Genomic DNA, 27,768 nt, shown 5'->3' with positions numbered 1-27,768 from the left:
GCCAGGCTCAGAGGAAGAAGGGGTTGTTAAGGAGGCCGGCAGGAGGGTTTGGCAAGTCATTGCTGCTGCTGGTTCTGTTAATAGGATAACCCAGCCTTGCGAATAAGAGCCAGACCCCAGGAGGCCTGCATTTGAGAGCTGGAAACCAGGGCAGGTCTTGCCGATTGCTTCACTTCTGAATGTGTTGAAACTGGAAAAAAGCGTTCAGAGATCAGCTATCCTGACGATTCTACTTCGGTGGCTTCTCTTCCGTAAACACTGCCACCTTTCAGTAATAATTACCTTGTTTTCAGATTCCTTATTCATCACACGGGATGGTGGAGTTTGACCTCTTAGACCAACATGGTGGTGAGAGAAAGTTGATTCCTGAGAGTTGTTCTGACCTCCACACACATGTAAACACATGCAAACACACATATGTAATGGGGGACAAATAGACAGACAGACAGACACACACACAAACAGAGGGACATGCAAAGACCCAGAGTTCTAGAATTTCTGCTTCAAACATTTTAGGCCCCCCCCCCGGCACACTGCCTTGTATAAATGTAATTTCCTTTCTGAAATTTGTGATAACCCAGGGACAACTTTTAATACTTGGAGGACCCTGAAAGTTTTTCTTATCAGAACCCCCAAATCAATCAATCTATCTATCTATCTATCTATCTATCTATCTATCTATCTATCTATCTATCTAAGCTAACTTTCTTCTATATAAAGAGACTTAGGCCCTTTGCAAAAATGTTTGTCCAAGGTCACATAGTTGCTAGCCAACAAAGCCAAGGCCTGGACCTGGGGGAGGGGCTGGAAGGGAGGGCTCCCCTACACATAAAAGGGGAATCGTAGCTGTGAACACAATACAGAGCCGGTGATGGGTGCCCGGAAGCACAGGCTGGACTCTCGTTCTCGATGCTTACTGCTGCGTGACCCTGGAAAAACATTGTTCTCTGAGTTCACTTTCATACAAGTCCAACGGGGATAACTGACGGTGAAACTTGCTGCGCACTGTTTGCTGTGAGGATTAAGTGAGGTGACAGAACAGTGCAGTCCTTTTTTTTTTTTTTAAGATTCATTTATTTATTTTATATATGAGTACACTGTCGCTGTCTTCAGTCACACCAGAAGAGGGCATCAGATGCCATTACAGATGGTTGTGAGCCACCATGTAGTCGCTGGGAATTGAACTCAGGATCTCTGGAAGAGCAGTACCCGTGCTCTTAACCGCTGAGCCATCTCTCCAGCCCCAGAACAGTGCATTCTTTAAGCAGCAGCTTCTCTTGCTCAACCCATTTTTAAGCATTCATAGAGGGGCCTCTGGGCAAACCCAGGTACACCTGGGGAATGGTCCAACATCAAGGTGCTGTCTTCAGAATGATTGTGGGAGACACATTTTGTCCCAGAGGTGCTGCCTCCATCAAACGTGACCTGTTGATGCTTGACAATGTCACTCAAAAAGACAAACAAAAAACAAAATAAACAAACAAACAAAAACAAACAAACCACCACCACCAACAAAAAAACACCCCAAACACAAACTGAATTTAACTAAAGCTCTTAAATCTGTGTGGAGTGCGATAGGGGTCTGCGCTTTGACAAGTGTCCCACCACGAACCTCTGCTTCTGAGGGCACGCCGTGGGCGGTCCTCATCTGTCACCCTGTGGACCTGCCTATGCTGGGTACTGCACGTGAGGAAAGCTTGTTACGAGTCTGGTCTCCCTTCCCTCAGCAGTGTGTTAGTGAATGTGTGGTATGTGTGTTAGGTGCCTTTGTGTGCGAGCGTGTGGAGGTCAGAGGTTGATACTGGATGTCTTCTGTCATTTTTCCACCTAATTTTTGAGACAGGGTCTCACACTGAACCTGCAGCTTAACAAGCTTCGGCTCACTAGAAAGCCCCTGGGCTCTCCCTATCTCTGCAGTACTGGTGTGCACTGTGGCCCTGGCTTTCACAGGAGCTCTGGGGAGCTGAAGGTCTCAAGCTTGTATTCCAAGCACTTTACCCATTGAGGCAACTCCCCAGCCCCAGGCACATGTTGCAGCCCGAATCAGAAATTCATTTGTTGGGATCTGCACTTTTAACACAGTCCCCAGGTAATTGTGATGAGTGGGCTTTGTGGGGAAAAAAGAATAGCAATTCCCACCAGGTAAAACCAGGTTAATGTAGAGCTACAGGGCATCTCTCTCACTGGACACAGGCAAAGCTGGCTGCCTGCCTTCTCCAGAGACTGCAGGGGGTGAGCAGGGTCTCCCGGGCGGGTTCTGCAGGTACAAGTGTTGTCTATGGCCAACAGCTTGGCTACTTTGGAAACCGGGCAGATTAGCTCTAAGAGACTCACACAGGGGGATTAGCCCCAACTCAAAGGCTTTAATGTACATTGTGCTCTTGGACAAACATCTCCAAGGAAACAAGAGGAACCAAGTCTTAAACAGCAGGACTCTCACTCAGAGGCCCGCTGTGAGCTCGAGCCTCAGAAGAGGATTCCAGAGTAGCCGAGGCAGAGGTCAGGGTGGAGGGCCTGGGAGACCCTCTTGAGGCAGAACTCTGCCCACACTGCACAGTGGGTGTGCCCTCAAGACTCCCAGACACCAGAGACGTGACGGCACTCATGAGAACCCCACAGCAGGACGGGGAGAATTAAGCTACCCAGATATCTCCATGGCTCGGAAGGAAAGGCCCAGACTTTAATAGGCCTAATAAGCAGGCTCAGAGGAGAGTCTCTCCTTTGTTGTTGATTTCCATGTCATCACAAGAGTCATGGTAACCTTAGTGAAAAATGGGGATACGTGGGAGGCTTCCATGTTCCGCTTCAGTGTGGGGCCTCAGGACAATGGTGACAGCAGCAGTAGGCCCCACAGCCGGCAGCCGATTCAGGTATCAACCACTGGGCTTCTGGCAGAAGGAGGTGGAGATGAAGCCGGCCACCGGCCAGACTCAACCCACCATCTTCCTTGTCACCTGTTCCCAGGCTAAGCTCCTAAGAGGTCAGTGGCCCGAGTTCTGGCAGGTTTCTCCCATTCAACCAGGAGCAGGCAGAAATTCTACACAAACCACATTCAACTTTAAACTTACATTTAACTTAAAAACTCACTAACTTAATACCAAAGACCCCGGGGTGGATCTGGTTTCTTTCTTCTTTAGTAGCTATGGACTAGCTCTTCTGAATTTAATGTTCATTTTCTCGTTGTCAGAAGGAATTAGACTGTTGCCAGGGCAGGTTCCAACTCGAGCCCCCCCACCCCCTTTTTTTCCCTGAAATTCGGCGGCAGGGCCAGGCTACAGGGACCCCCAGTGGCCACTCCTGTAGTAGAGGAATGTATTTGCTGCTGCACACGGGCTCTGGCTCCATCTTTGCAGGACCTGACTGGATCACTGCTGCGGCATTCTGGGATAGATGAGCGGGAGAGCCTGGGTCACAGCCATGAGGGAAGGGGTCTCCCATGGCCTGAGGATGTGCAGTTAGGCAGTCTCGATGTTCTCAGGGAGCTCCACCACCACTGGGGCGCAGTCCTCTGGCTCTGAAGTAAAATCCCAGCGGAACTTCTTAGTCAGGTGGGCTTGGAACTTTTCTGCCTTCTTCCTCAGGGTGGCTTCCACAGCAACACTGCAGGCGGAAGAAAAGAAAACCTACAGGGGACAGAGGATAAGTTACTCCTGAGAACAGGGGGCCAAGAGAGCTGTGGAATTTTCCTCCTGGTGTTTAGCTCTCTGGGGCAGTAGATCAGCTGCTGCTGGCACCGTCCCAGGACACCTGCTCTGCACCCCCAAACCAAGAAGGAAGACATTGCAACAGGACTGGAATGGAAAATTACCACGCTGAGCACAAATGCCCCATGACAAGTAATATCGCTAGGGTTACCTCTGGGGCCTCACCCGGGGTGGGGTGGGGTGTGGAGACCGACAGGGCACCGGGCAATAACACAGACGATAACACAGTATACCAGGCGTTGTAAAGAAAAGTTCGGGGAGACCATAAGCCCTTGGATCTCATAAAGTCCTAGGCCCTCAGCCAACAAGGCTGAATTGCTGCTCTGATCTTCTAAGTGGGCCATAGACTGCCAGTTTGAGGCTTCTATTCCTCTTAAAAGGTGTCTTTAATGTTCATTTTAAAAAGCATCACCATTGTTTAAAGTGTGGTAAAACAGCTGCAGCTTCCATTTAAACTATTTGTAAGTGATTAGCCAGTGTCAATGTGTGAATCCCCATTGTGCAACCATTACCAATGCTCAGCCTGAGAAACCTCATCTCCAACTGACATCTACCCACACACACCAGTTCTTCTCATTCCGCTCCCCTGGTGTTTGGCAACTTTCTGTCTCTGTGACTCTGACTGGAGAGGAGTCATAGTATCTGTCCTTTTGTGGCTGGCTTATGTCACTTAGCAGGTCTTCAAGGTTCACCTATGTTGAAGCACATGATAGAACTTCCTTTCTTTAAAACTAAAGAGACATGGTGGTGCAAATCTGTAATCCCAGCACTCCGAGGGCTGAGGCAGAGGCAATTCAAGCTCAAGGCCAGCTCGGGTTACTCAGTAAGACCCTCTCCCTACGCTTCCCCACCCCCCACTCGTAGGCTGGCATGTTTGTGTGTGTGTGTGTATAATACATGTGATATATATTATATACACACATTTACCTTGTACGAGGGTTTTACTTTTATTTGTGTGTATTTGTGCCCCTGTGTCTGAGAACACCCATACTCACGATGATGGCTGCAGAGAACGGAGGTGGGCGTTGAACACCCCGGAGCTAGAGTTAGAGGTGGCTGTGAGCTGCCTAACATGGATGCTGGGAACTGAACTCAGATCCTTAGCAATTAAGCCCCAACACCTCTTGGGCCTCTGGTAGTCCACACTGCTTGCCATTCGCCTGTCAATGGCCATGGGTGCCTGCTCTTAGGCACTGAGCACAGAGCTTCCACGGACACAGCTGTACAGATATTCGAGTCCCTGCTCTCTGTTCTGTGGGTGCAGACCCAGACATGGAACTGCTAGACCTCATGAGGACCCCGCCTTACGGACACTGCACAGCAGCTGTACCACAGCACATCCCCACCAGCAGAACCAGGGGTCCGGTTTCTCTGTAGCCTGCTCAATGCTTCCTCACCTCACTGATTTATTGATCTTTTGACAATGACCCTTCAGATAGGTTTGATAGCTATCTCTGTAATTTTGATTTGTGTTTCTCTGATGATCAGTGATATTTACACATTTGAGGGGTAGTCCAGGTCCTGAGAATAAGAGCAAGCTACTACTTCTTAAACAACCTTACTGTTCTCAAAAAAGTTTCAATTAAACCGTACTTCCTCCATGCTCTGAGAAAAACACACCAAAGTTTGGTTTTATTATTTGTTTTCTTAATTAATTGATTAATTAATTTTTAAAGACGAGGTCTTACTATCTATCCCTGGCTGGCCTGGCCTTGAGCTCAAAGAGATCAGCCTGCCTCTCCCTTCCAAGTGCTGGCATTAAGGGTGAGTGCCACCAAATCCCCCCTCAGGATGTATACTTCCCGGATGTGGGGTGGAAAGGAATACAAAGGTTTTTGTCTATAGACCTGTTACCCTACAGTCCTATTGCAGACATGACAACAGGACACAGCAACCATGACTCAGTGTCCTCCAGTTGTAGCTGGTCTGTACACCCACCACTCGGTTCAGGGAGCTTGTCTGACAAAGGCAACAGACAGACTGCAGCTGATTCCAAGTGGCACCCCAACTTCTCCACCGGAGTGGGGTCACACCTGCAACAGCAAGCCAGAACAGAAACTTCCTGGAGGATACAACTGGGGAGCAAAGCTCCGGTGTGCTCCCCTGAGCCCAGGGTTACCTCAATCTCACTGAAATAACAGGCGTATTATTTACTGCCGATCTCATCCAAGAGAAAAGCCTTCCAAAATAATGGCTCTCTCACACCTGCATTCTGGACTCCTGGTATTCTAACATAAAAATTGTTTAAAGCACAGAAGAATGAAGATGACTGTGGGCTCAAAGAAAATGTATTTTTGGCTCTTTTGCAGTTCCTGGCATGGAATAATTGTTCACTATGTGACAGCACTGGAGATGATCTAGAATGAGTTTGCACACCAGGCCCCAGAATGCTGCTGGCTTATGTGACTTGCAAAGGCCTAAGCTGAAATGAATTGCTTTGAACTCTGCTCCTCTAGCATTAGGTCTGGCTTCTCCCATGGCATTTCTCATGCTGTCTTATGTTACAGTGGTTTATGCCTAAAAGAGTAGGGAATGAATTCTAATTACCTATGTGTCCAACATAGAATATTACCCGGAGCCTCGCACAGAGTTAGATAGGGCCCCGGGATGCTAACCAAACAAAAAAAACAACAGGCAGATTTAAACTGAGCTGCACTTGGCAATGCCGGAAGTGAGACACTGGAACAAGCTGCTCCCAGAGTCATCACCCACCCTCCCCCTTTTTGAACATGCCTGAGAATAAAATTAACTAGCAGCAGGTACAAGCGAAGACTCTGGTCTTCTCTGTTAAGCTTCTAGGTTGAAAAGTGTTTTGTCTTTGTTGTCATTATATCTATGCTATCGTTATAGCATGGAAGGCTGGAGGGCAGGCGAGCACTACTTCCCTCATGCAAGGATGCTGGGTCACTACACCATGGAGGGCAGGCGAGCACTACTCCCTTACACTGTGCTCACCATGGAGGGCAGGCGAGCACTACCCCCTTACACTGTGCTCAGCAGGATCCCACCAGGCCGGGACGGTCAATCTTAGTTTCTCCATTACAACCTCCTTCTGTCTCAACAAAGCAAATACATCTCTGATCCTAAACTCTTAGTCCTGCTCTGTGGATGTTTCTACAACTGTCACCTTTGCCAGTCTCTGGAACCTGGGCCACAGAACCACAGTGACTGTCATTTTTTAAGACAGACCAGCTTTACTGATGTACACTTGCACACAATTAAGTGTTCCTACAGCACTGTCTGACTCGCTTGGGAGAATACCCATAACTACGCAGCCAGTGGACGATTACGCATGGGCATTGGCTTTTCTTTCGGAATCTGGTCCCCAGGCAGGAAGCCTCTGTGGATTTGTTGAGGCCTCACCATACTTAGGTCTCAGAACAGGTTGTTTGCCCTTAAAAATGCTCTGGTGTTGCCCTTGTACAGTCAGACCTTTCGGCCTCCCTCCCCGCTCCCATTCCCAGCCCCTACCACCTATTTTTCTTTATAGTTTGTCTAAGACACTGTCTTAGAAAGGCCTTGAATTCACTCTGTGGCCCAATCTGGCCTCCGATTTTCAGTCCTGCCTCAGGCTTTCTCCCAAATGCTGGGACTACAGAGTGTGTTACCACACTGCTTGATGGTTCAGAAACAATTCAGAAAAGATGTTTAAGAACATTTAGTTAGAGTTTGGGATAAAACTCAGTATCAGTGATTACTTAGTACTGGTGAGGCCTTGGCTCAATTTTCACTGACCCTCCCTCCTGCAGGGGATACGGTGTGTGTGTGTGTGTGTGTGTGTGTGTGTGTGTGTGTGTGTGTGTGTGTGTGTGTGTGTGTGTGTGTGTGTATTCAAGCAATAATTTATCTTGTTTTTTTTTTTTTAATTTTTAGATTACTTCTATGCTCTCTTTAGAAAGCTTGGTAATTATCTAGTTACTTTATTCCCTAAGGTAAAATCAAGTAACAATTTTCAGCACCATGAAAAAATGAATCATCTTAATTTTGGCTGATTAATCTTGGATATTGTTTTTAGAATACTTTTAAAACAGGACGATCACATTCTGCAAATGAATGAATTTGTCTAAAATAAAAAAAAAAAAAAAAATTGGGCCAGGCAAGGTAGTGGCACGGGACTTTAGTCCCAGCACTCAGGAGGCAGAGGCAGGTGGATTTGTAGGTTTAAGAGTCTTGGTCTACAGAGTGAACTCCAGGCCAGACTAGGCTACACAGTGAGACTCTGTGTTAAAACAAAACAAAAAACAAAAAACAAAACAACCCAAAAGCCCTCCCAAACCCAAATAAAATAAAAATAAAGTGTGGACTTTAATTATTAAATCTATTATGAAATTGAAAAAAGAAAAAACAACAACAAAAAAAGGCCCCAAAACTCCAGTGATAAATATTAATGCTTTTCTTTTCTTTTTTTTTTTTTCTTTTTTTCAGAGCTGAGGACCGAACCCAGGGCCTTGCGCTTGCTACTGAGCTAAATCCCCAACCCCATATTAATGCTTTTCAAATGCAAAGCTTGGTGTCTGCACAGTGACTACATCACAGAGGACAGCTGAGCCTATCTTATCCTAGTCTTATGGCTAGTCCAGGAGAGAAACTTCCTTAGCTATAACAGAACTGCTCAAGTGACTGACTCAGAAAAGAAACTGGCCAGAAGAACACTGTTATCTCTGTGACCCGAGTGGTTTTAAAGACAACTGCACTGGGGTAGTGGTGAGTCAGAGTGAAAAGCACCGGCTCACTGCTTCTTTACAACAGAGTCTCTGTGTGGTCCTGGCTGACAAGGAACTTGCTATGTAGTCCAGGCTGGCCTGGAACTCAGAGAGAGCCCCTGCCCCGCCTCCCAAGGTATGTACCAGTATGCCTGGCCTCATGTCTTTAATGATTTTTCTAAAAATTACACTTACTTAATTTACATGTGCACACAGCATGCATGTGGAGTCACCATGTGGGGTCCTCAGATGAAACTTAAGTCGCAGCATTGGTGGCAAGCACCTTTACCTGCTGAGCCTTGTCCCCAGCCTGGAATCTTGTCTTCCAAGCTCAATTCAGAAAATTTGGGCTGTTTCCACTGGAGCTATAATGATAAATGTGCGCTCTCCTACAATGGACTTCAGATCCAAATCTCAGCCCTGTCAGTCCTGGTTCTATGAGTGTAAATGAAAACATCAGGCATGTACCGTATATGATGCGGCCGTATACTCAACCTCTTGCCCTGTTTTGAGAGCTAAACGAGACAATGCACGTTGAGCATACAAAGCCACAGTCAGTGGCAGAAGGAGGTAGAAAGGTTTATGATCTGAAGTTGGAAAGATGGCTCAGTGGTTAAGACCACTGGCTGCTCTTCCAGATGATCTGGTGTGACCCCCAGCACCCACATGGTAGCCCACAGCAGTCTATAACTCGCAATTCCAGAGAACCAGACATCCTCTTCTGGTCTCCATGGGCACTAGGCATGCAAATGGTACAGAAACATACACGTGGGCAAAACTCCCAGACACATTAATTTTTTAAAGTTTACTATGAAAACACTATAGGTGTTATTGAGACGAGGGGTGCAGCTCACGAGGACAAAGTCCTGAGTTCCATCTCCAATACCACATCACCTGCACATGGTGGCACATGCTAGGAAACCTGGCACCTGGGAGGTGGAGGCAGGAGGACCACAAGTTAAAGATCGTGTACATTGATAGTGAGTTTGAAGCTAGCATGAGATAAACTAGACCTCACCCACCTTAAAAATAAGACAAAAAACAAAAAACAAAGTAGAACCAAAACCCTACAGACAGAATTGCTGGAGACAGCACCCAGAACAGAGGCCGAGCAGGAAGCTCGCCCGTAGCCCGTCTGCAGGTGTGACAACACAAGGTCACAGGTGTGACAACACAAGGTCACAGGTGTGTGACTGTGCCTAAACATGATGTGGGCGGGGCAGAGCCCTTGTTCTGTGCACAATGCTTTCCAACACACTATTAATTCCAGATTATCTTTTCAATGACTTTAAAGAAATTATGGTGAGTTAAGTTGCTTTAAATGAAAGAGAAAAAAAGCCTTTTTGTAAAACAAATCATTTTTATTTGAGCCAAATCCAAGGGATTTATAAAAGCCTGTGGCATTTATTCAAGTGTCTCACATGGGAAGGTTGGCGAAAAAAAATCAATGGCTGAGGCCATTATGGTGCCGATTTTATCCATGCTAATGTGGCTGTCTTTAATGTCTGTAAGTGCTTACACACATACCAGTCCCTCTCCACAGACAGCAGACATTTATGTGCCTAAGCAAGGAAGTTAGCTCCACTTGACGAGCTGAGGAGAGAGGAGACAGCAAGCTGAGGAAGCTTTTAAGGCCTGATTCATTCAGTTACAAAGTCCCCGAGTGAGTGCCTCTGCATGGGGGATCAGATTCTCACTGCCAAGATGGTGTTAAAAAACATCTTTGTGGGGAACGCTGTATTAACTTCAGGAAGCGCAACCCTTGGAGGATGCTAGTGGTAATGTGGTATTGGAGATGGAACCCAGGACTTTGTCCTCGTGAGGAAAGAACCAACTGAGCTACACTAAAAAAAAAAAAAAAAAGCTTTGTAATATCCTGGTCCCAACTGTGCCTTTTGAAATATCAATATCCCCCACATAAAGCTCGTCTGAATCCCTCAAGCCCCTCAATATTAACCCCAGCCATAATCTGCCCCTCCCTTTTGATGCATCAATGCCCTTTATAACACTTTACTGTTTCTGTGTATGAATACTTTTTATTTTCTGAGACAGAGTTTCTCTGTAGACCTGTCTATCCTGGAACTTGCTATGTAGACCAGGCTGGCACTCACAGAGATCCACCTGCCTCTGCCTCCCACGTGCTGGAATTAAGGACATGTGCCACTCAGACTTTACTGTTTATACATGTATTTGCATTATCAAAGGAATTATAAACACTTTACATGTGAAAAAAACAAGCAGTAACACAGGTCAAATGTAAAGTGTTAGGTGTTGACTAGGTGTTGAAAATGACCAATGAGAAAAAACTGCAGGTCTGTAGTTTTGTGGGAAACGCTGTATTAACTTCAAGAAGCGCAACCCTTGCAGGATGCTAGTGGCAAGTATGGAACAGGCTGAGGGCACTGAAGGAGGCAGAGACAAGGGACGGCCTCACACAGAGAGAGTATGGGCAAGGACAGGGCAGGCTGAGGAGAGTCAGGTGCTGCCCAGGAGGCAGACACATGGATGTAAAGTTTCAGTTTATATGAAGTTTCAGAGAACACTCTAAAAACAAGCTATAGTCAATATGGCTTTGAAAATTTTCAAATGTGCTGACAGAGCAAGTCAGACTCAGAGGATGTGCTTTTTAAAATTAAAACAAAGGGAGACCAGGCACAGTGCTCGAGTGTATGTTCTAGTTCCTTAGACTGACAGTCACATACGTCCAGGAGTTCAAAGCCAGCCTCAGAAACAAAACAAAATCCCATCTCAGAAGAAGAGAAGAAAGAAAAGAGAAGAGAAGGGGAGGGGACGGGAGGGGAGGGGAGGGGAAGGGAGGGAAGGGAAGGGGCATGGAACAGCGTGGCCTGTCTGGGGCTTGCGGTAATGAGAGAACAGAGTAGCTGGGGACAAGGCCGAGAGCCCAGTAACAAGCCTCAGGGCCAAGGCTGGCACCTTACACTTCCCAGGCAATAGAGAGACACAGAGAAATGGGATCAGAGCTACGTTTTGGAGCAACAGAGGCAGCAGTGCAGGAAGCAGATGGTTTAACGAGCTGAGCACAGAGGCTGATGTAGTCTAGGAGAGGCCAAGGCCTGAGCTCTGACCACGGGACAGGGCAGGCCTGTAACACCACTACCGGTAATTCTTCACTTAAATCATCTGTTTACTTCTTGCTGTCAGGGACTTTTGATGTTCTTGTTCAAGTGTACTTAGGACAAAATCATGTATACAGCAGGTGCTCAGTTAGTCCTTCTAAATCAGTGAGCCCTGGAGGGCAGGAACCCTAGCTAAGTCCTATTTGCACTCCTCGACAATTGCAGTGGGATGCTGTACATAACGGCTGTTCAAGAACACTTACTGGTGTGGTATTTCTGAAGGCATATATCCTAAACATTCTCCAGCAGTGGCATCAGCTGGTATAACTCAGTAAGTAGGTGAGGCCCCACGTTTTACCCCCAGTACCCCATAAACTGGGTGTCTGGCACACAACTGTAATCCCAGGACTTGGGACGCAGACAATGCAGGATCTGAAATTCAAAGTCATTCTTTGCTACAAAGGGAGTTTGAGGCCAACTAGAGCTAGAGAGCTTGTCTAAAAATAAAAGGCCCCAAACAACTAAATGACATTACATTTCTTGTTCAGAGAGTTTTTCAAACTTTCAGTCCTACACAACCCACCCGGGCATCAAGCAATCCAGCTGGGCCCTGGGTATTTTTTGCAGATCACCATGACCTCCCTGTGCTTGTGTGACAGTATTCACTCACATCGTGAGGGCAGTACCTCACTCCCTGGGCTGCGTCATTTCCCATAGCTGCACCAACGGGGACAAGTTAGCACTTGATATCCGCCTCACACTGCCTGGTAGCTCAGTGATGCTGTGAGGAGGGTCCCCTAGAGGTAGAACAAAGATTTAACTCGTCTGTTCCACAAGAACAGAAAAGGGCAGTTTAATTCTTCTGAAGTAGAACACAACAGGCCCAAGCCATCACTTGACAATCCATCACTACAGTCGTGAGTCCTCCAAATGCTGCCTAACTAGAGCCCTTCCAAAAGCATGGCGGCTCTGGAAGAGGGTTCTGTACCTTCTGAGAAACAGCATCCACATAGGGGCGCTATATTCAGTACTAATTCTTTTTTCTAGTGCTGAGAATTGAACCCAGGGCCTTGAAACTGTTAGGCAACCACTTACCAGGTTTGTTTCTTGATTTGAAAAATGGGAACAGGGGGTTGGGGATTTAGCTCAGTGGTAGAGCGCTTGCCTAGGAAGCGCAAGGCCCTGGGTTCGGTCCCCAGCTCTGAAAAAAAGAACCAAAAAAAAAAAAAAAGAAAGAAAAATGAGAAGGATCTGATCTGTCCAACAGACACATGTGATGGTTAACCCCAGGGGCCGACCTGATAGGAGCTAGAATCACCCGGGCATGCCTGTCGGGGTTTTGTTGATTAGGTTAACTGAGGCACAGAGATTGACCCAGTAATCCCTAGGCTAGGATCCTGGAATGTACAGAGAAGCAAGTAAGCTAAACACAGGCATCCACCCTCTGCTTCTACACGGTGGAAGCCATGTGAGCAGCTGCCTCAGACTCCTGCTGCTGGACTCCCCCACTACAATGGGATGGAACTTTGAACTATAAATTCAAGAATAAATCAAGCTAATTCTCCTTTATGCTGCTTTGATCAGGTTATCTGGTCACAGCAGCAGAACAAGTAACTTAGACATCATCTAACACAATAACCATGGTGTCTGGTACCCAACGGCATTGACAAATTAACTAGCTTCTTCTGTGGGCGGGAATGAGAGTCAGACACTGCCTTCAATGGAACGGGCCTTACGGGGCATCACACACAGGAGAGCTACATGGCTGGCACAGGAGCTATGGGAACAGACAACTAGCTGCTTCTGTCTCTGCAAACTTGAGAGTTACAAAATGTGAGTGACAGAGGCTGTCCCAAGTCCATAAAGGAATGGAATCTGTTTGCCAAGGGAAGAAATAGTACAGGATGAAGACTCTAACTTGTTTGAAGCTCTTTCCCTAATTACCACTCATAATGAAAATTTAATTGCCAAGTTAAAAGCAAACTTTACTGTTTCTGTCAGAGAATTTCTGCAGAAACTGGCACATTTTGTTTGAACAGGAAATCAAAGTTGCTTTAATGCTTAAATGAGATCTAAGGAGCTGCAGATGCTTCTTTGGGAATAACAGGCTTCAAAACTCGGCCTCACCAGGCTGCATCAACTCAGCTTCGGCAGAACTAGGAGCTGGCGCTCGGGTTTGCTGTGCTTTATGCCCCTGGGTTCTTGCCTTGGAGCTCCATGTGTTTGGTGATTGTAAGAGGTGGGGCCTGGGAGAGGTTCTTAGCTCACTGGGTAGTGCTCTTAGGAAGGATTGATGTAGCAACAGTGGGGTTCTCTGGTTGTTTTTCACAGAGGTTGTCACTGGTAGAGCCAACAGGTCCTATGCTCTGAGACTCCAAAACCAAGAGCTAAATACACCTTGGTTGAGGCTGCAGCCAGTTCTTCCTTTAAAAGCACTCACTGCTGGGGCTGGAGAGATGGCTCAGCGGTTAAGAGCACCGACTGCTCTTCCTGAGGTCCCGAGTTCAATTCCAGCAACCACATGGTGGCTCACAACCATCTGTAATGGGATTTGACGCCCTCTTCTGGTGTGTCTGAAGACGGATACAACATACTCACATACATAAAATAAATAAATTGCTCACTGCACAGCATAATGACCTGAGCTCACTCCTCAGAACCCACAAGGCATCCACAAGTTGTGTCCTGACCTCCACATGCATCCCATGTGCCCACCCTCACACACTACATTTAAGAAGTAAAAGATAAATTAGACTGCCTCACATATTCCCTTATATAAAATAAAAAACAGCTAGGCAGGGTTGGGGATTTAGCTCAGTGGTACAGCCTCAAGCGCAAGGCCCTGGGTTCGGTCCCCAGCTCCGAAAAAAAAAAAAAAAAACCAGCTAGGCAGTGGAGAGGACATGGATTCTAAGTACCTAGTGTGGGCCCTTTGTGGGTGACATGTGGACAGACAGTAGAGACGGGCTCTCTGGCAAAGAGGTGCTCACAACACAGTACAAGATAGAGAACTAGGAAACATCAGAATGGTCATGGAAAACAGCGAAAGAAAAAGGTGACCCGCCAGAGGGTGGTCTCACATGGGTGCCTTCCTGATGAACCACATTGGCATCAGCGCAGAGTACCCACCTGTAAGGTACTAGTGAGGAAGTTGTCCTGGGAGACAATGTCCACAAAGAAGTCAGCCGGGATCTCACCGAGCTGGTGATACAGGATGGAGATGAGGCTGACGTACAGGGCGTGGTGCTTCACCATGGCAGTTTCAGACCGACACAGGAGGTTCAGGAGCCGCTTCCAGTGCTCAAATGCCTCATACACATTGCCCAGCAGGAAGCACACAAAGGCAAACTGGAGTTCACCTGTGAGGTACAGAGAAGGGCTAAGATCCTCAGAGCATGGAGCCCTGGCTGACACTTCCCTGCATGATTTACAATGCTGTCCTTCACACCACACCTTAGTCCCAGGGAGCCTGGGCCCTTGTCATCCAATAGAACTTAGAACGGGAGTCTTCATCCAACAAGCACTGGGCAAACACTTGCTGAACTGCTATCGGTTCAAACCATGAGCCACCGAACCGTGGCCAGGTATATACTCAACACTGGGCCACAAGGGAAGAGTAGAACTACTGTACACCCACCTCACACTTCAGTAGGTGGGCCCTAAACCTGCCCATCAGAATTACTACATCCCATTAAAAGCAAAGCTGCTCGCATTAGAGAGGTAGCCAGGGTTAGGACTATTTGCTGCTCTTCCAGAGGATTGAAGTTCAGTTTCTAGCACTTGCTACAGGCAGCTAAGTCACCTGTGACTCTCGCTGCAGGGGATCTTCTGGTCTCTGTGCACCCGCACTCATACACATATCTAACACACAGAGAGAGGGAGGGAGGGAGGGGGGAGAGAGAGAGAGAGAGAAAGAGAGACTTTAAAAAGCTGCCTCTATTTGTCACCTCAGAGGTTTTAGTAACAGAGTATGCCAAGAGTCTTGAAAGAAGTTTTTAGTCTTTCCACATGGGCATAACGTGTACACATTTCATTAAAGTTATTCATATATGGGGGAAAGAAGCAGAGATGACAGGGTCCAGGATTTGTAAAAACAAGATTGGGGTGAAGTTTTTTGTCTGTATGTTTGCTTTTACATCTTATGTATATGAGTACACTGTAGCTGTCTTCAGACACACCAGAAGGCATGGATCTCTTTACAGATGGTTGTGAGCCACCATGTGGTTGCTGGGATTTGAACTCAGGACCTCTGGAAGAGCAGTCAGTGCCTGTAACTGCTGAGTCATCTCTCCAGCCCCTAAAGGGTAGTATTTTACAATTAACATTTGAGTCACTGACATGGTCACCCCTTAGTGGCTACTCTTCTAAGTTTCCCAGATGACATGACCAACTCTAGAGCTGGTGAAAAGCTGCCATCACACATCACACACCACGCTCAGTCCTTAGCCCTACTCCTCTAGGTCATCAGGAAAGGTAGCATCTTTCTCATCTTAAGATGGGGTCAAGGGTGTGTCCAAGACTGTATGACTAATGTTTTGAATAATGGAAGAAGCTGTAACAGATCCGATGCTGGGTAGGAACACTTCGAGAGTCTCCACAGCAGGAAATCCCTAAGGTCTTGTAGGGCTATCCTACCAGTCGGCTTTGTTTTGTTCATTTTCTCACAGGGCTCTGACCCCATCTCAGTGAGCAGCCTAGGGCTAAGAGCATGGACTTTGGAGCCAAACTTCCTGGATTCAAATCTTAGCTCTCCCACTTAGCAGCAGTATGACCTAAGGCAAGTTACTTACTCTGTTTGTGCCTCCGTTTTCTTATTTGAGTGTTATAATGAAGGGTAAATCACCACAGTGCATGTTAAGTGTTCAGATTAATACGGGGCACACAGCAGCACTCAGAATGCTAGCTCCTATTCCCAATCTCCAACAGATACCTGTCTCCAACAAAGACCCAATGATCGGGGGCTGGGGATTTAGCTCAGTGGTAGAGCCCTTACCTAGGAAGCGCAAGGCCCTGGGTTCAGTCCCCAGCTCCAAAAAAAAAAAAAAAAAAAAAAAAAAAAAAAAAGACCCAATGATCCGGAAGCCACTGTACATGTACAAGCCACTAGGGTTCTGCCTGGCAGACAGACTGCATCTGAGCAGGATGTAGTGGTTCAACCTGTAATCCCAGCACTTGGAAGATAGGAGGCAGGGGAATCACTGCCACTGCAAGTTCCAGGATCCTGGGTTACAAAGACCCTGCTTCTAAAGAAATGAATACAGAATGAATATGTATGTATATATGTATGAATGTGTGTATATATATATATATACATATATATTTATTTATTTATTTTTTGAAACAAGGTCCCAGCTGGCCTCGAACTCATTGAGATCTACCTGTCTCTGCCTTCCCTTTGCTGGGATTCAAGATGTATGCCACCTATGCCTGGCATGGATATATTTTGCATATTGAAATGTTTAAGAGATAGAAAACAAGATTCCTAATCATGTTTAGCAAGATTCAGGGGTTACTCACATAACATAGTATGTCATGCATTACAATGCACCTAGTAAAGATTTATTTTATGTGCATTGGTGTTCTGTCCGAGCGTGAGGGTACCAGATCCTCTAGAACTGGTGCTACAGACAGCTGTGAGCTGCCATGTGGATGCAGGAATTGAACCAGGGTCCTTTGGAAGAATAGTCAGTGCTGTTACCCACTGAACGAGCTCTCCAGCCCCATGATGCACCTATAAAATATCCATTTTATCATCAGTTCAGCCAGGGATATAAAAAGGTCTATAACCAAACTTGTCACCAACCTTCCCCACTAGGAAGTTATGTGATGCCCTGGACAGTTTATAGACAATAAGGACTGGCATTAGAGGTGTTACAGGGGCTGGGGAGCTGCTCAGTCAGGGAAATGCTTGTCTTGCAAAGAACATGGACCAGAGTCCGGTCCCAGAAGTGGAATTTAAAAGGCTGAAGTGGTGGTACACGTGCTCTCACCCCCAGCACTGGGGAGGCAGAGACAGGCAGATGCCCACCCAGGGTCTACTCCCAGCCAACCTAGTCTACTTGGTTGAGTTTGAGGTCAATGAGAGGCTCTATCTCAAAAGAAGAAGGTCCGCAGAACTGAAGGAACAATACCCCAGAGGCTAACTTTGGCTGCCATATGTGGCACGTGCACAAACACACACAAAGAGCATGCCAAAATGTTTGCTGTCACTAATGTTCAGAAACAGAAAGATGGCAGCTTTTCAACCCCTGCACTGAAAAGGCTAAGAATCCATGCTGGGTGCTGTCAAAGGTGATGAACTGTCTCCCACCACCTGCTGAGAGAGGGGGCAAATCTGGCAACTCTTGCACAATCCAACCCTGAACCCAGGCACCTTCACCACAGTGCTCAAGAGGCTCTATTTACAACAGGAACTAGGAGCGCCTACGGAGTGGCCACTGAGAACTAGTTGCACAGCTCTGGCTATACAGTTGCAAAGCAGGTGAGCCTTGATGGAAATGCTCACAGCACAGCACAGGACAGGACAGGACAGAACAGGACAGCACAGCACAGCACAGCACAGCACAGGACAGGACAGGACAGGACAGGACAGGACAGGACAGGACAGGACAGCACAGCACAGCACAGCACACACAGCACAGCACAGCACAGCACAGCACAGCACAGCACAGCACAGCACAGCACAGCACAGGACAGCACAGCACAGCACAGGACAGCACAGCACAGCACACAGCACAGCACAGCACAGCACAGCACAGCACAGCACAGCCCAGCACAGCACACTGCCCTCTAAGCCTGTCCCTAGAAAACCCACATACACTCCTACAATATACCTCAACTGAAAAGACTGGCACACAAAGGATGAGTGAAATACATAGAAACACACAGGAAAAAGAGAAAAAAGAAAAGGAAAACTGCACTCAACCATGAAGACAGTTGTTCCTAGGTGTAGGACTTAGAGTAAATTTTATTTTTATTCTGTGGTAAGTACATATTATTTTAAAGTTAAGAGTGTAAGCAGCAATAAAACTATAACAATTAAAATAAAAATAAAAGTCCTGGTCTAAGCCAGTAAAGAGAGAAACATTTTAAGAAGTCAAAAGCGAGTTACTCTCTTACTCTCTTTCCTCTGCCTTCTTTCCCCATTCCCCTCCCACCTCTGCCTTTCTCTGTCTCTATTCCCTCATCTCCCCTCCCCATGCCCTAAATAAACTCTAGTTAAAAAGAAAAAAAAAGAATTCAAAAGCAAACTGAGGTGTTAGGTGAAGGCTTCCTGGAACACAGATCAGGCCTAGCAACCAGGAGCCTTGGGCTCCGATCTCACTGTGACCACTCTATTGGTCAAATCCTTTCTCTCTGAAGGGGTAGGCTATGCCAGCAATTTTCAAACATGGGATTATGTACACAGGCTCAAATCATTAGATAAGACAGACAGCCAGCTAGACCCATTTTAGAGCTCTTGACTTAAAGTCTCTAGGCTACGGGTGAAGATGCATTCCAATGACTACTAGCAGTCCACCTCCTACCTCCTTTAAGAACACTGGGCAGATAAGCCAAGAGGAGCCTCTATTCTAAGCACCCCCACTAGCATCCTCCCCCAAAGCCTAGCTCCTTCTTACCAAGGACATCCTGGGGGTTGCCAGGGAACTGCTTGCTGAGCACAGTCTCGAGGGCATAGCTCAAGTCCATGCTGTGCCTGGTGATCTCTGCTGGTGTGGCTCCTGCTGGGAACATCTGAGTGGGCAGCTCTGAGAAGCGGATCTCTGTCCCCGCCCTGGGCTTCATCTCAGGCAGCCGGGCCAAGCCCTCTTGGTAGCTTCTGCACTCGGTGCCACAGAGGGGTAGGTTCTGCTCCACCCTGTCCTTGGTGTACCTCATGGAAAGCACGGGAAGCACATCTGAGAAGGCGCAGATCTGCCGGCTCTCAGGCTGCAGCTTCTCCATGGTGGCCTCACTGATGAAGTTGGTGAGTGAGACCCACTTCTTGAGTGTACCATATGGGTAAGGTCCCAGAAACTGGTCCAGCTCTGGGAGATTGGCTCTCATGGCCTCTACTTCAGCCTCTGGAGCTGGAGACAGGTCTACCTCTTCCTGAACTGCATTCCAGCGCAGAACTGTCAAGCCCCGCTGCTTCAGGCTAAGAAAGAAGCCCATCCGAGGGCCCACGTCCCTGGGATTGGCCTTGTCCACAGAGCTGTAGTAAAGGAAGTGGACACCAGGGGGGATCATCTTCACACCCCGGAACTTGGGCCCCACCTCCCAGGAGTTGTAGTCAATGCCAAACTCTGTCCCCTTGGGCATGTTCAGAATGACCACAGTGGCTCCTTCAAAGAAGAGTTGCTTGGCTAACTCAGGATCCATCTGCATGGAAGCCATGAGGCCAGTGGAGGGTAACCAAAAGCAGGACTCTTTTTTGTCTCCTAGAACAGCAGAGAGAGGCAGGGGGTGGGAGAGAGTGAATGAATATGAGTTGACCAGAATATGGGAAAAGGCTATTTTATTACTTGCACATTCTCTATATCAAATATTGAGTTAGATCCTGACAGAAATTAACTCCCTTTAATCCCCATGGCAACCCTGCATCTGTCTAACAGATGAGGAAAATCAGGATCGAAAGATTTGGGGGTGTGATTTAAGGAGCAATAGTCTTCATTCCACCACGCCAGGGGCACCCCTAAAGACAGGTGGCCACACAGTACCAAATGCAAACCTGCCCGCTGGTACTGCAGGCTTGTGTCTACTGCCCATCAGATGTCTTTCTCTCAACAGCAGGGGAAGGTGGAAAAGGTTCAAATGGCTCATTTTAAACTAGAACAATGCAAAAGTCATCTTAAGCTACAATTCTACCTAAAACCTGCTACTAGAGAATACCACAAGATCTGTCAAAGACGACCAAATCAAACTGGCTACCTAATTTCCCACGAGCATCTGAAGTTAACAAAAAGTCTGAGGCGTGGAGGAGAGCTTTTCAAACTCCCTTCTTTCACTCATCAACAACCTCGTTAAAATGAGGGAGAAGAAAGGGCTGGTTTCCTAGTTTAAAGACAACATGGCAGGGTGCAGTGGTACACACCTGTATTCCCAACCCTTGCTGGACCGAGGCAGAGAAATCGGGAGTTCAAGATCACCCTTGATTGCTAGAGACTGTCTCAAAAGTCAAACAATGAAGGGTTGGGGATTTAGCTTAGTGGTAGAGCACTTGCCTAGCAAGCGCAAGGCCCTGGGTTCGGTCCTCAGCTGCGGGAAAAAAAAAATCAAACAATGAAAACAAGCAGCTGGTGGGAAGACAGTTAACTGAGTACAGTGCTTGTCCATTACACACAAAGGATCCTTGCACACGCACACGCACACGCACGCACACATCTCTGAGAGAGGCAGAGGCAGAAGGATCAGACGTTAAAGTCATTCTCAGCTACACAGTGAATTGGAAGCCAGCCTGCGATACATACACAAGACACTGTCTTAAAAACAAGCAAGTAATCACAAAACAAAACCACCTAAAGTCCAGGGATCAAACAGTTTCCCACAGAGCCACAATTCATCCAGAGAAGACTGACATGGCAGGTCTACAATATTTGAGGAGAGGCTTAGATTCTTTATTTTATCCACATTTAAATTCCTTATAAAGACCCTTTGATTAAAAACAAAGGGGTCAGGGGTTGCTGGCAAATACTCAGTGAGTAAGGGCATTTGCCTTTTAAGCCTGACAACCTCACTTCGATGGCCAGATACTATAAAGTAGAAGTAGAAAAGAGAACCCACAAAGTTGTCTAAACTTCACATGCTTGCCCCAGCATATGACCCACCACCCCATCATTCACTCACATGCACACAATGTTAAACACAATTGTGTACAGACGCTGTCTCTGCAGTATTTGTAAGAATGTTTTCAGCATGAACCAATTTAAGCCAATCAACTATTCCGACTTTTACTAAATTGAGTAGGAAGTCACTCACCAGTCCAACGGACACACACTCAGATTACAGGCACTGTGCGGGATCCTTACTGGGCCCTAAAAGAAATATCCACAGAATAAGACCACTGAAATCCAGATGTTTGTGTTTTACAGAGGTGGCCTCAAAATTAACAATCAGGAAAATCAAGTGTGTCTTGCTGTTGTTTTTTTAATTTTTAAAAAAGATTTATTTAATTATTATAAATACACTGTAGAAGTCTTCAGACACACCAGAAGAGGGCATCAGATCTCATTACAGATGGTTGTGAGACACCATGTGGTTGCTGGGATTTGAACTCAGGACCTCTGGAAGAGCAGTCAGTGCTCTTAACCACTGAGCCATCTCTCCAGCCCCTATTTTTATTTAAAACAAACAAACAAACAAACAAAAATCCTTTTACAAAAAATATGGGCTGGATGCCCTCTTCTGGTGTGTCTGAAGATAGCTTCAGTGTACTCATAAATACAACAAATCTTTAAAAAAATATTAGGCGTACACTTTATTGTCTTTACCTTAAAAACAAACAAACAAACAAACAGAAGAAAGGTCTCTAAATCAGCACTCTTTCAAACTGCAAGACATAACTTGAGTTAAGAAATCATTTTTAGACATAAAGCTAATCTGAAATAATGGAAAAAGTTATACAGAAGGCAGAAGAGGATGCTGAATTCCCTGAAACTGGAGTTAGAGGTAGTTTTAGCACCATAAAGCTGGTAGGAACTGAGTCCAAATTCTCTGGAAGAGCAGGCAAGTCTCTTAACCACCAAGTCATCTCTCCAGCACTGAGAAGTTTTAAGCCATCAAAATGCCACAAGGAACAAGGATAGGACTGGTTCCATGAAGGCCTGTGCCTGTATGCATACGTGGTCACTGCATAAAAGTCTTGTGACTGTAGTTCAGTCAAAAAATGTCTGAGACATACAAATGGGATGCATTCTTCACAACCCTGCAATACAGAAAGACACCTCCTCAGCCTATTCACCACCTCCCAAGAGCAAGAGTCCTTGGTCCTCAATGCCTTCTCTATCTGGCTTTAGGGAACATAAAATTCTTACTATGGCCCGAAAATGCTGCAAGAATTACTTTTGGCAACTCTTCAGCTTACTTAATACCACCCCAATCCGACGACTGTTCCAACCACACTGGCTTCTTTCTGACCCTCAAACCAGAGAAAACTCTACCCACAGCATTTTGTCAAACTTTTTTTTTTTCCTAATCTTGTAAAGCCTCCTCGACGCAGGACTAAGTCAAAAGTTCCGAGATTGTACTCTGGATACCTTGAAGCCTTTCAATTCCAGTGACCGGTGTGTAACTTTGTGTACTTGATTGAAGACTGTCATGCCTCCAGAACTCGAGTCCTAGATCCCTAGCGTATATGCACGAAGCTTAAAACTTACTTACTACAATATGCATTTAAATAAAGCCAGGAAGTCAGGTGGGTGACTTACAGGAAGCCACGCAGAACCAGCTCGAGTGAGTATACGATCTCTGGTTCCCAAGATCTACAGTTAAAGGGGGGAAAAGTTACTTCGTGAGCCCCAGAGAGCCTGACCATGGTGTCCCTGGTGATGGGTTTTCAGAAATAAAGGCCTCCCGAGACACCAGATCACAAATTCAGACTCCGCCGGCGCGATTCTGAGACAAGAAACGAGGTGACCCAACCACACTTAACGAAACCAAAGGACGAAAGGAGCATCAAGAGCTGACACTCACCGTATTACCTCACGTTCGGGCTCCGCGGAAACGGGACGGAAGTTCGGCTGCTTTGGAGCCGGATAGGCGCTACAAAAAAAGTAGTCCGGCGGAGCCCCCGGTCTCAGAAGAAATGGCCCGTGCTTCCAGGTTCCTCACGATAAAGCACTGCCATTTTCTTCTTACTGGTTCATTTTACTTCCCGAATTGTGAATAACGACTTTAATTAAACTATACACTTTATATCCCCGTCCAGAAACATATTCAACCAGCTGCAGTCCTTTGGTCTCAAGCAGACACGGGCTAGCCAAAGCATGGTCCAAGTGTTGGCACGCAGTAGCCACAGTTAGACTGGCTCAGTCGTGGTTTGTCACACGACCTCAGCCACATTTCCTATGCCAGTCACCATGTCAGAAGTTCCCTATTACCTCCAAGTCTCCCTACTTTCAGAACCAAGGCTGTTGCCTAAAGAGAGAAGCAGTCCTTTCAACAGCCACCACAGCAGTTCCTCCAGCAGTGACCACCCAGTGTTTTCTAGGCCTTACGGAATACAACAGTCAAGCTCTAAATGCGCACCGAGTGAGGAATCCTGCCTGTCTTTTTTCTTCTTGATTTCCTTAGAACCTCACACATAGCCCTCATCGATGTACTGTGCATTTAATAACAAAGCAAATAATGTAGTATAATAAATGACTATTTGTGGGCCTATCCTTGTGCTGGGTGGTTCTGTGCATCAGAATTCACCAAGAACCAGAGCCACGGGGAGATATATAGACACTACTTCTAATCTTTTCACTAATCCTAGCCAGTGTGGGACCTTCCTCTAATCTTGTATTTCCAACTTTACCTACCTGATTATAAGCTTGTTTATCTGTAAAGTCGGGATTTTCAAAGCCCTTCAATCAATCTCTTCTTCAGGTGACTTTACCAAGACTGGCTGTATCTACAATGACTGACAGAACAGAAGATGACCTCCATCTTCATTATTGAGCATCTGCCTCTTAAGATGCCTACCTCCAGCACCATGACAGTTGTCAATGGCGAGAAACCATAAAAGCTGTATCCAAATCCCTGGAAAATCCTTGCTATCCCTAGAAAGGATGAGAAAGTAAAGCCCCCTTTACTGGTCTCATTTTTTTCACCATACCTGCATATCTCTAACCTTCAGTTGGTCAAGGGTTTGATCTGAGTTTATTTCCCATTTCTGTCCCTTACCAAGACCAAGTCTCCCTTGCCAATAGATGTGTCCATACTTTTTACTGGTGCTACAATTCTGAGACAGTGACCCAGTATGGGGATGAAAACTTGGCAATTAGTATTTTCAACTCACAGAAGAGAAAACTGAGCTTCACAGAGGGACTACAAACCCAGAGAGTACAGGAATCAGATACAAAAAAACAAAAACAAAAACAAACAACAACAACAACAACAAAAACAACTTGATAAAACCAGCTGGAGTTCTGGCCCCTGTGCTGCTGCTTCTGGTGTGAGACTTCCTCAGGGATAGATGAACTTGTCAATCTGCCCCACTCATAGCTTCCCAAATCATCTTGTAGGGGGACTGCAGAATAGGCTAGATGGGGCAATCATGGTTAATCGTAGTGGGCTGCCCCAAGGTTAGCCAGAGGCAAGTCAGACAATCCATCTCAGCCTCTATGGTCAGTTCCATTTCCTTTGGGAAGCTGCTCACCTCCCCTCCCCAGCTCCTGTCTTAGGAGCTGAACTCTGGTATGTGTGGTCAACAGCTTCCAGGTGGCTTCACATGGCTTCCCCATCTGCTTAGAGATCCAGGACATTTAACACTGGACATGGAAGTTTCAGGATATATAGATGCTGGCCTGGACATCCAACTTTGTGAACCATGTTCACCAAGAACGATTTCTCTACTTTGGTGCCGTTGGTATGTGAGGTCAGGTTAATCATGGTGGCAGACAGCTGTTCTGTGGATTGTAAGTTTTGCTGCAAACATAGGCTCGCATCTCTAGAACACTGGTCAACTGTGAACAAAGATCTTTCTAGAGACTGCTTCGCTACCCTTTCCAACGCAAGCCGAGAAACCACTGAGCTGGATGAACTACTTCCCAGAAGCAGAAAGACAGTGCTACAGGTCCAGGAGGTGTGTAGTCCCAGTGTTTGTATTCCATTCCAGGATCCTAAAAGTAATTGATCATTAAGTGGAACTTACAAGGAAAATTCTGGAAACCATTCTCAAAGCCCCCTACAGCAATTGCCTTGCACAAAAAATAGGACTCTGGGAGCTGGAGAGATGGCTCAGTGGTTAAGAGCACTGACTGCTCTTCCAGGGGTCCTGAGTTCAATTCCCAGGAACCACATGGTGGCTCACAACCATCTGTAATGGGATCTGACTCTCTCTTCTGGTCTCTGAAGAGAGTGATGGTGTACTTACATACATAAAATAAATAACCTTTAAAAAAATAGGACTCTGGAGAAGACCGGGATTCTTGCATTGTGTGGCTTTTGTATCATTGAATGAGGGCTTTACAGAGAAAAGCAGTTAATGCTGAGTATCTAAAACGATAGGAAAATGTTCAGAATGTAAGTTTCAGAAAGTGCTTAAGATGGTATGTGCAAGATGACATTTATGAAAATAAATATATGGGGGTGGGAGGGGAAGACTTGTTTTGGAGCAATATAGAAAGGGACCTGGGGTGATTGTCTTGACAGAATAAAGTAGAAACTGTATAGTGTATACCTCAGATGTCCTAAGAAAGGAGTTTAGGGTTTACAGAGATTATGGTTTTAATTTCAGTCTTCATTCATTACTTTCTTTCAGTGTCAAGCTCTGCCGGGTGTGTGTGTGTGTGTGTGTGTGTGTGTGTGTGTGTTGTAAGTGCATGTGCTGTGTGTGTATGTGGTATATGTGTGTGATGTGTGTATGTGTATGTGTGTGGTGTGTATGTGGTATGTGTGTGTTGTTTTGGAGTTATTTTCTAAATTAATTAATTTTTGCACTATTGTTTGGTTGGACCTACGACCTAGCCCTATTTTTATTTCTTTTTTTTTTTTAAGATTTATTTATTATATATAAGTACACTATCACTGTCTTCAGACACACCAGAAGAGGGCATCAGATCTCATTACAGATGGTTGTGAGCCACCATGTGGTTGCTGGGATTTGAACTCAGGACCTCTGGAAGAGCAATCAGTGCTCTTAACCGCTGAGCCATCTCTCCAGCCCCCTATTTTTATTTCTTAACATCTTGTGTGTGAATTGTGTGGCTGTGTATGGGTGTATGTGGCTGGCTGTGTGTGGCTGTGTGTGGCTGTGTGTGGGTGTATGTGGCTGTGTGTGTGGCTGTGTGTGGGTGTGTGTGTGTGGTGTGTGTGGGTGTGTGTGTGGTGTGTGTGGCTGTGTGTGGGTGTGTGTGTGTGGTGTGTGTGGTGTGTGACTGTGTGTGGTGGGTGGGTGTGACGTGTGTGTGTGCCTGTGTGTGTGTGCATGTGTTTGTGTGTGTGTGTCTGTGTGGTGTGTGTGTATGTGTGTGTGTGGGTGTGTGTGTGGGTGTATGTGGCTGTGTGTGGCTGTGTGTGTGTGTGTGGCTGTGTGTGTGTGTGTGGTGTGTGTGTGTGTGTGTGTGTGTGTGTGTGTGTGTGTGTGTGTGTGTGTGTGTGTGTGGGTGTGTGTGGTGTGTGTGGCTGTGTGTGGCTGTGTGTGACTGTGTGTGGCTGTGTGTGGGTGTATGTGTGTGTGGCTATGTGTGCCTGTGTGTGGCTGTGTGTGGCTGTGTGTGGCTGTGTGTGGGTGTGTGGCTGTGTGTGGCTGTGTGTGGCTGTGTGTGGCTGTGTGTGGGTGTGTGTGGGTGTATGTGGCTGTGTGTGGTTGTGTGTGGGTGTATGTGCTGTGTGTGGTTGTGTGTGGCTGTGTGTGGCTGCGTGTGAAGGGAGCGCATGTGAACCATGATGAGCATGTAATCGGAGGACAACTTGCAGAACTGGGTTCTCTCCTTCCACCCTGTGGGTCCCGGGGATTGAACTCAGGTTTTCAGGCTTGGTGGCAAGTGCTTTTGCTTTATCTGCTGAGTCATCTCACCGGTCCTCTAATTTCCTTTCTTAATTATTTTCAAAGTGAGTTACTTTAAAGAAAAGTCAGTCAGTAATGGGACGCAATGGTGATTGAGCACTCCATGGGACTGCTGCGCACATTTCTAAGCTTCCAAACTGGAGGTGGACCGACTCGCTGCTCTTCTTTCAGAAGGATGATGCCACACCTCCCAGCCCCAGGTCTTGGGACCCATGTACTTCCTGTCCCTGTGGCCTAGAAAGTCTTACAGGCTCTTTCTCTCTATTCAGCTCAAAAAATGACCTCCTTAGGGAGGTCCTTCAACTGGCCAGCCACTATTTTCTCTTTGTGAAGTTAGGGTTCACGCACAGAGCCTTATACATGCTAAGCACGTACCTACCACTGAGCTACACTTGGTCACCTTGTTAAAGTGGTCCCCTTCAGTGACCCTTTACCCGCTTCCTCAACAGGTCATGTCTCCTTCCAAGTGCTGATCTCTCTAACCGGTTTTTTCTTGTTTCACTGTTCCTGTACTGGACTGAGAGCCCTTGAGCAGCAAGGACTTTGCCCTTGCACCCCAGGGAGCCTAAACCAAGGCCTGGGCTGCCATGGGA

The 27,768-nt window shown here is 46.5% G+C and overlaps 1 protein-coding gene across 2 annotated transcripts; it reads right to left on the bottom strand.

Moving 5' to 3' along the window:
* Positions 1 to 1,050: 1,050 nt before the first annotated feature.
* On the bottom strand, positions 1,051 to 23,217 carry Aar2 (AAR2 splicing factor). Of its 2 annotated transcripts, XM_032904597.1 has the most exons (5): positions 23,155 to 23,191; positions 22,719 to 22,943; positions 19,104 to 19,904; positions 14,614 to 14,843; positions 1,051 to 3,623 (listed from the first exon to the last, which is right to left on the bottom strand). In XM_032904597.1, exons 3-5 carry the CDS (start codon positions 19,858 to 19,860, stop codon positions 3,456 to 3,458), a joined length of 1,155 nt encoding a protein of 384 aa, XP_032760488.1. In that variant the 5' UTR covers positions 19,861 to 19,904; positions 22,719 to 22,943; positions 23,155 to 23,191; the 3' UTR covers positions 1,051 to 3,455. The 2 variants fall into 2 exon arrangements, with proteins under 2 accessions (XP_032760488.1, XP_032760487.1); XM_032904596.1 differs by lacking the exon at positions 22,719 to 22,943 and having other exon boundaries at positions 23,155 to 23,217.
* Between the last annotated feature and the right edge of the window lie 4,551 nt (positions 23,218 to 27,768).

The sequence above is a fragment of the Rattus rattus genome, chromosome 5, assembly GCF_011064425.1.
Source record: "Rattus rattus isolate New Zealand chromosome 5, Rrattus_CSIRO_v1, whole genome shotgun sequence".
NCBI lineage: Eukaryota > Metazoa > Chordata > Mammalia > Rodentia > Muridae > Rattus > Rattus rattus.
This window is presented reverse-complemented; position numbering and strand designations above follow the sequence as displayed.